The sequence below is a fragment of the Acipenser ruthenus genome, chromosome 3 (assembly GCF_902713425.1).
Source record: "Acipenser ruthenus chromosome 3, fAciRut3.2 maternal haplotype, whole genome shotgun sequence".
Lineage (NCBI taxonomy): Eukaryota > Metazoa > Chordata > Actinopteri > Acipenseriformes > Acipenseridae > Acipenser > Acipenser ruthenus.
This window is the reverse complement of record NC_081191.1, coordinates 47,142,846-47,152,165: the sequence shown is the minus strand read 5'-3', so window position 1 is coordinate 47,152,165 and position 9,320 is coordinate 47,142,846. Positions and strand designations below refer to the sequence as shown.

General features: G+C 43.0%; 1 protein-coding gene across 1 annotated transcript in view; it reads right to left on the bottom strand.

The window, feature by feature from the left end:
• Window positions 1–1,724: 1,724 nt before the first annotated feature.
• The window catches only part of LOC117394887 (collagen alpha-6(VI) chain-like), a 105,955-nt gene continuing 98,359 nt past the window's right edge, over window positions 1,725–9,320 (bottom strand). The window contains exons 42-43 of the mRNA XM_059013027.1: window positions 8,319–8,363; window positions 1,725–2,612 (exon numbers count right to left, since the gene is read on the bottom strand). Of these exons, the coding sequence (XP_058869010.1) occupies window positions 2,440–2,612; window positions 8,319–8,363 (218 nt within the window). The 3' untranslated portion in view covers window positions 1,725–2,439. The remainder of the gene's footprint in view (window positions 2,613–8,318; window positions 8,364–9,320) is intronic.

Genomic DNA, 9,320 nt, shown 5'->3' with positions numbered 1-9,320 from the left:
GTATTAGAGTGAGCGTCACCACAATTGCTGCACATGTGGATAAAATTGCATTGCCTATTCGAACAGAAGCCAGTATTGAAATTGTTGCAGATTTGTCTTCCTCCTGAAAATCTAATACTGCGCCCGTATTTGTCTTTCCTTGTAGATTGATCGAGGGGAGCTGAAGAATGTATAGGATTAGGTACTGAAGATCTGTATGAATTAGCGGCGAAACTGGGTGCTTTAGAAGTTGATGCAATTGCAGCTTTAGGGCAGAGGGCTGTTGAATGAGCTGTTGAAATGCAGACCTCACATGCATTAGCCCTTAGACCACCAAAAATTCTATTAAATAGATCTGGATCAGGTTTTGCCCAATTGATGATGTGATTATCTGCTGCCAATATCGTTGCTGCTTTTGCAGAGAATGCTTTATGATACTCATAAAACATAGTCCCTCCGTATCTGACAGACAGCTCCACGATGTAATATTCGTAAGATTCCAATTCAGCTCTGCGGTTAGGATATACCGAGCATAACACATCTCTGAATATGGAGAAAGCAAGGACAAACTCCCCTAATGTAAGATTTTTAAGCAGTCTGGGATCTCTGGATTTTAGAGTTACCGCCAATTCTCCACAATCGACTACTCTATGGTCCAAGAATTCAGAAGTCGTCATTAATAGTGAAACAAGATTAATGTCCTTACCTTCGAGAATGATACGTCTAATTTGTGGAGATATAGTGTGACGTCTAGCTGCCGTTGGAGAGGAGGATCCGTATGTAGATGCGGTAGCAAGGTTGTATATTGGAGAATCTGCCTCGCTGGCTGAAATTGGACCGAAAGAAGCTGTAGGCGGTGCTGCAGTATTTGATGCTGAAATTAATGGCTGCGCTGTAGATTGTTTTCCCTGTTCCATAATAGACACCCTTTTTTCTAGATCCGACAGTTGAAAACTGACCGAAGATAGAGTATTGGAAAAAGGCTGCTAAATGATTTTATCTCGTTGAATATTTGCGAATGTTGGATTTCAATGGCTGGCTGCTGGTTAGCGGTGCTAGTTGTGGGGGTGGTTAGATCCAGAATAGACTGCCTGCTGTCTATTTTAGGACGCTGAATGGCTGGGCGCGGCTGATTATGTTTTTTCGGAGGAAAGACTGGTTCTGCTGAGACTGAATTGCAATAGAGAATGAAAAGAGACTCTCTATCACTCCCTGCCGGAATCGCATTACCATTTTGAAGGAGGGTTTTTATCAATTTATTCATGGGCCAGTCCTTCCAAAACAATCGATCCGGAGGGGCGTCCTGAGGCCGAAGACGCTTGGATCGCCGCAGATTCGATGTTTGCGTGGTAGGAACGGTAGGCAGCATTTGAACTGGAACCTGGCCAAGAGCCTGATCAGGAGCCTGATCAGATGTAACTGAAATATCAGGAGGGGAGAAAAAACGGAGACTGGATGGACCATGGATTGAAGCTGAAGGAGAATGATCTGTTAATGACAGAAAAACCTGGGAATCTGTAAGTACTCCATTATTGAGGTACGCAAAAGTAGATGGGTCTTGAAATCACTTAGGTTTAAGCCAAAAACGAAAAAACACAAGACAGCGAGGTAGAGGTGACTAATGTTTAAATAAGGTAGATTTAATTGATGACAGCAGATGATAGGTTGTTGGTGCCTAGCTCCGCCCCCTGAACCCCACATATAGGTTAACATCACAAACAAATGTGTGAAAAAAGAATGGAACATTCTTTTGTTAAAACAATAGACCACATTTATTCAGCATTGAAAAACCACTTACAGAAGTAACTATGGAAGGTTGGATTGAGTACCCAAATGCATGACAATACATAATGGTAACGTTCATTCACAATATTTCTTAAATACTTAATGAATCGTGCCTATATTCTATGCAGATACACGTTTTACATGATTCTGCACAGTGTACAAGGATCCTCATACAACCAAATGGGCATTCATTCATTTCAAGTATTAGTATTGTATATATAAAGTAGCACACTGGGTTCATCACTTTGCTTATTATACAATATTACAATTTACCCACCTTGATTGAGGTATTTTGCACATTTACAAACGTGTAATGAATGGATTAGGTTTGTGTACAACATCTAATCTTAACACTCAGATGACTAAACCTTCTTTGCATAACACCAGCAACCTGTGCTGAACCCAAATTAAAAACAATTATATAAAATCAATTGTTATATATACATACATACATACATACAGTAGTAGTCTGTGGGCAGCACAACTGTATGTACGTACAAGAGAATGGTCTGACAACAAACAGAACTACAGTATTTTGTTTCACAAACCAGTTGCATTAAAATACACACAAGGTACTTTTTTTAGTGAATTTTTATTGCATTTGAATACATTGTAAAAAAAATTACAATACTTAAAAAATGTGGACTGTAGGGCATGTGGATATTTCAGAATGACCTAGCGAGATTTGACACACAGAGCTTCACAATCCATTTGGGTTTCAAATTTGTTTTTGTTTCCACCACAGCCACCATACCAGAAGCGCGTACACTCCTTTTGTTCACTGTCATAGTACCATTTCAGACTGTACTCCTGGCAGCTGCCTTCGTCCTGATGAAGAGCACACACATCTGGGGAAAAATCAAAGTAAAGAAAGGACGTTGTGTGAAATACATACAATTCATTAGATACACATTACTTGGCTTTGCGTTAAATCAATCAATTGTCTTTCATAGTGGACCACCATCACAAAGCGCTTTACAAGATGCAGTAACAACAAGAAAATCCATAATACTTTAAACACAGAGATATGCATGATACAAGCTATAATACATTAAATACAGTGAAAGACAAAGTACAAGCAGATTCCAAGGTAACCAGGTGATGTTGCTCAATTATTTAAGGGTGCGTTCGTAAACTCAATCTCGGAGTGTCAGAGCACACTCTGACCGTTTGTAAACTCTTGGAGTGCTCTGTGGTGTCGTTTGAAAACTCAGAGGAGATGAATTTCGGAGCGCTCAGAGCACTCTCTGGTTGCTCCAGCTTCAGAGCTGGATTCTCAGAGCGTTCACTTTCAAAATGGCTAACGGCTTGCTGTGGTGGATGCAGGTATATTCTAAAACTATTTTTATTATTTATTTCTATATTTGTCATTTTAATGCTCTTTTGAGAAAAAAAAAAAAGATATTGCACATATTTTAAGTTTGGGTTTTACATTTTGAAACGACTGAAGGGGAGAAAGGAGAGGAGTTGCTAGCTTTGTTCAACACCAATTAGCACCGACCAGCTTTTCTTTCTTTTTTTTAAACAGTAACGACGCACAAAAAAAAAACAACTGAAGAGCAGCAGTAATAATTACAGTAGTATTAGCCCTTTCCGGTCCATTGTCGGACTGGGTCCGACATTGCAATTATTCCTCACAGGTCCTTTGTCGGACTGGGTCCGACATCATTATAGCAACGCAAAAAAACGTGTTTCTAGTCGCTTTTTCTCTGGAAAAACCCGAGAAAATCATTCAATTGCCGAGTGGGAGCGACAAGAGCCGAGACAAGTCGGAAAAAAGGCGTATCTCATGAATAGTCATACATGGTATCTGGTATCAGATAACGGGGCGTGTCGTAAATAAACAAGTTGGCTGACTGAATCAGCGCACAGAAAACACGGACATTTGCAGAGCTTTTTTGAGATGTTATAGTAATAAAATAATGACTTGGATCGCATTATTGAGGAGTTTGGTGATAAAACGAGTGATCCGATGATCGATCGGTATGTACGACTATTATTATTATTATTATTTATTTATTTATTTATTTATTTATTTATTTATTTATTACATAGGTGAACGCTGTAGCAAACGAAAGGGTGGGGCGGGGTTGGAGATATCTAGTGAGTGCTTTGTTGATATGCAGGGCCATTTAAACCCGTTTGACTGTGAAAAAAAAATACTTTTAAACAGCTCGTATAAAATTAACTGCGCGTGTGAAAATTAATTAGACCTGACGTGCCTGACGCGATATTAATAAATGGATCGCAAAGGGTTAGACTTAAGAGTTGAAAATTCATGTAAAAAAATACATCGGCCTAAGAAAAAGCTATTAAACAGCACAACTGCATAGTTTACGAACGCACCCTAAACCATGCAATGGTTTGGATATAGAATGCGTGCAGATTCAATGTAGTGAGCTCAGTATAAAGATGCTTCTTTGTAAAGTGTATACAGTGATAAGGCGTCAATGTATATTATACAATTATAAAAAGACAACCTTGTTATATTGCAATAACGGACGCAAAACAGTGTTTGTAGTCTTAAACACGTTGCTGGTTTATTTTGGCTGCTTACAGTATCCTCTCTACCATCAGTCGCCCGTCACATCCGTTTTCCCAACCACTCTCACTTACCACATCCCTGCAAGCACGACACACATTCACAACATCCGGCAACACGTAACCTAGCAACCACACAGCATTGACTGACTTCCAAAACACAACAAAACAAAGCAGGAAACAGAACATCAAACAAACATAACATTTTCCCCCCTTTCCCACCAAGTTCAGGTGTGGAATGAAGTCTCAAAGTCCCGTAAATGCAGAGGACGTTGGCGGACTCTTGGAGGATGTTGCACTGGTCCTGCTGGTTCAGGACCTGCTATGACAGTATCATCGCTGACCCTGATGGGACAGAAGGAGGCTCCCAGCTGGCTGAATGACTGGGTCTCTGACTGGGTTTCAGGTGACAGTACTTTCCTCATCCTACTGGCGTGCCACCGGGAGCCATCCTGGAGCAGATAGGTTGCTGGTCCCAGCTGTCGGCTAACACAAAGTGGTGGAGACCAGAAGGATTGCAACTTGTTACCTCTGTGAGGCCGCTTAACTCGAACCCAATCACGAGGATGTATTGTAGGTGGCTTTGTCCTGTGCCTTTTGTCGAACCTCTGTTTCATTCGCTGTTGGCTCCGTTGGACGACAGTGCGTGCAGTAGATGGAGTAGGAACAGTCCCCGGGGGTCGTAGCCTGTCCAATGGAAGTTGCAATTCACGTCCTGTCATCAACCGTGCTGGTGAGACCCCTGTGGTTGAGTGCTGAGTGGCCCTGTAGTGCATAAGTGTCTGCAGTAAGGCTGTTTGAAAGGCACAGCCTTGAGCTAGATGTGCCCGGATACCATTTTTGAGTGTTTGATTAAATCGTTCCACCCCCCCATTAGATTGGGGGTGGTAGACTGCTGTACGAATGTGTTTGATGCCGTTGATGCTGAGGAAACTAGAGAATTCATCCGAGATGAACTGTGGACCATTATCTGTAGTGATGACTCGTGGCAAACCCCAGCGTGCAATCAGTGTGTCCAGTATGTGGACTATAGTCTGGGAGGTGACCGTCCCAGTGGGGACGACCTCAGGCCATTTAGAATGCAGGTCATAGACAACCACTAAATAACGCTGATGATGGGGAACACCATGTATTTCACCACAAATGTCCAGCTGCAGATGTTCCCAGGGGTGAGATGGCCAGGTGACTGGCTGCAATGGCGGTGGGGCAGGGAGTCCCGACTTGCCACTGACCACACAGGCCATACAGTCTTTGACCAGAATCTCGATATCATGGTCAATGCCGGGCCACCACACCAGGTCCCGGCAGCGTTGTTTAAACTTGACGATGCCCAGGTGACCCTCATGTGCCATATTCAGCACCCGTGCACGTAGAGCACTTGGCACCACTGTGCGGTGGCCTCGTGCCACACAGAAATCATTCCAGCAGGACAGCTCGTCTTTAATCCTGGAAAATTGTTGCAGTTCGCCAGATACCTGCCGTGGCCATCCGTCTGTAATATAGGAACGTAGAGTGCGGAGGGTAGGGTCCTTCTGCGATGCCTGCTGGAGCTCTTGGAGGGACACCATGTCCTGCAGGGGTCCGTGAAGCATCTGAATCAGATCTTGCTCAGTGTCTTCTGATTGGGATCCCTGCTCAAGCGCTACAACTGATCTGGATAAGAGGTCAGCCACTGCATTATCTCGCCCCGGGGTGAACTGGAGCTGAAAATTGTACTGCTGTAGCCGATCTGACCATCTGTACAATCTGAGTGGTCTGCGTCCCGTGCCCGAAGTAGACATCAGAGCTGTGAGTGCTTGGTGATCTGTTCTGAGAGTAAACGCCCGACCATACAGGTACATGTGCCAGCGTTCACATGCCCAGACGCAAGCTAGCGCTTCTCTCTCTCCCACTGAGTATTTTTGTTCTGTGGGGTTCAAAGCACGGGAAGCAAAAGCTATAGGCTTCTCCACACCCTCTTGTATCTGGGATAAAACAGCCCCCACTGCCGTGGCCGATGCGTCACATGTGACCAAAGTGGTGCTAAGAAGATCAAAATGAGCCAGAATAGGGGCTGTGGTGAGCTGGTTTTTAAGCATGCGCACAGCTGCTTGGCAGGCCGGGGTCCAGTCCCAGGGGCCCTCCTTCTTCAGAAGCTGCCGTAGCGGTGAAGTGGTGGTAGAGTACTGTGGCAAGAACCGTAAATAATAAGCTGTCATTCCCAAGAATGAGGCAAGCTGAGAAGCAGATTTAGGCTCAGGAACGCGGTGAATGGCTTCCACATTGGACTGGAGGGGACAAATCCCATGGGCTGAGAGTCTAAAACCCACAAACTCAATCTCGGGCACAACAAAAAGACATTTGTCACCATTCAGCGTTAGGTTGTTCTGGGTGAGTGTTTGGAACACTTGGAGCAAGCGCTGATCGTGAACTGCAGTGTTGGGACCATGCACCACAATGTCATCTAAGTACAAGGACACACCTGGAATGCCTGCAAAGATAGATGACATAATTTTTTGGAAACAGCTGGGTGCAGAGCTCAGTCCAAACGTCATGCGTGTGTAACGGAAAACCCCAGTGTGTGTGACAAATGCTGTGAGATCCCTGCTGGTTGGAGAAAGGGGAACCTGGAGGTAGCCTTGGCGTAAATCTAATTTACTGAAGACAGTGGAACCGTAGAATTGGGTAGTGAGCTCTTCGGCTGTAGGTAGCGGATATTTGTCAGGGATGATTGCTTTATTTACAGCGCGCAAGTCCACACAAACTCTGATTCCCCCTGATTTTTTTTTCGCTATGACAAGATTGGAGATCCAGGGGGATGCGTTAATTGGCTCTATAATCCCAGCGTCCAGCAGGAGTTGCAGTTCTGTTGAGACCTGGTCCCGCAAGGCAAGTGGGATGCGGCGCAGAGGCTGGATGACCGGTGTCACTGTGGGGTCCACTTTCGGCTGGTGGATGAAGGCAAAGAGAATGCCCAAACCGTCAAAAAGTGCTGGCCATTGTTGCTGCCAGGGAGTGGAGACTTGCAATATTTCTGTGCCACTGTAATCTGTCAGAGAAAATCCAAGGCTGGTAAACAAGTCAAGGCCCATTAAATTGGCCCCAGTTCTTGTAATGTAGAATGTGAATGTAGGCACATGCCTGGTGCCATAGCGTACCGACAGCTCCAATGTACCCAGAACATCAATTTTGGCATGTCCGTATCCGCTGAGGGCAGTGGAGGAGTGTTGCCGGGGCAGGCTGGAAAAATACTGCCTGTATGTGTCAACATTTAAGAGAGAAACCTTAGCCCCAGTGTCCAAGAGCAGAGGAATGCACTTGTCATTGAGATATATATCACATGTTTTAAAACATGATGGGGTTAAGAGCACAGTATGAATGGTAGCCGGAGCTGAGAACGAGGTCTGGGACCATGCAATGGTTTGGATATAGAATGCGTGCAGATTCAATGTAGTGAGCTCAGTATAAAGATGCTTCTTTGTAAAGTGTATACAGTGATAAGGCGTCAATGTATATTATACAATTATAAAAAGACAACCTTGTTATATTGCAATAACGGACGCAAAACAGTGTTTGTAGTCTTAAACACGTTGCTGGTTTATTTTGGCTGCTTACAGTATCCTCTCTACCATCAGTCGCCCGTCACATCCGTTTTCCCAACCACTCTCACTTACCACATCCCTGCAAGCACGACACACATTCACAACATCCGGCAACACGTAACCTAGCAACCACACAGCATTGACTGACTTCCAAAACACAACAAAACAAAGCAGGAAACAGAACATCAAACAAACATAACAAACCTAGCACTGTGATTTGTTTTTAGCGGTCACATGACCATGTAGGAGTTTTGTAATCAGAGTGAACACTGAATTTTGTGATTTTTTTTATTAATTATTTTAAATTCGCAATAACACACAGCAGGGTATGCAGTAGTCACCACACTTCCTAGGTGTTTGGAGCCACTACTGTATACCCTATATTGCTTACATATATAATAGTTCTAATATTTATTATGCTTTAAGATGTACCTTCCTTTTGGTAATCCTTGTCTTCAACCCCTGTGGGTGTTGTTTCTGAAAAATCAAAATCAGGTTGTATGTCAATTTAGTAAAGCAGTAATCACTTACAGCCTTTATAGTACTGAATCTAATATGTTTTGAATGAAATATAGAAGAGGAGCCAGATTGATTTTGCATTGTGGTGGTGAAATACAGTGTTTGGACAAAAAAATAAAGCACACACTGTTGCTGTAATGGTCTTTTCTCTCACATTTGTTAAGCAAATGACATATGTATTATAATAAAGTAGATTAATTATCCTGTTACAGAGTCAGTTATAGTCATAATGGCCAGGACTGCAAATATGGATCTATGTCTCTATCTATGGCCATTCAGTAGCAGAGACCTTGCTGCAGATATCCACTCCAACTTCCCTGAAGGTATAATTAAGGAATGGTCAGAACAACTCCTTGCAGTGCTGTCAGTATATGATAGCCCTACTCTCTATTGACAGTATTATGGCAAGTGTTTCAAATGTTTTGTCCAAGCCCTGTCCATAAAAGTGATACAGAACACTGGCTGATATATTAAAATACAACAAGCTATTAATACAAAAAAAGCCACTTGGCGCTGCTGTTGTTGAAAGAACAGTGCAGAATAATGAGTCTTGTTCAGGTAGAAGCACCAAAAAATGGTCAACCAATAAGCTCATAAAAAGAACTACCAACAGAGTTAGACTACACTCATTAGCTGTTTAATATGGAGGGGTTCTGTTAAAAACATCAGAACTTTCACAGGGACACCGCAACTCTTGGCAGATTCTAACCCCCCAGTTTGTTTTTCCCACAACAGCAGTGCAAGTGAATTTATAACCACCTTGCATGTATTTATTAATCATACATTTATTCATTTATTTTTATATCACAATGAAAAGTATTGTCTGGTAATGGTGCAACAAATCTGTATAACCTAATTTTGACACAAAAAAATAAAGAAATTGGTTAAGCAAGATAAGTCACCAGTTAGAACTTA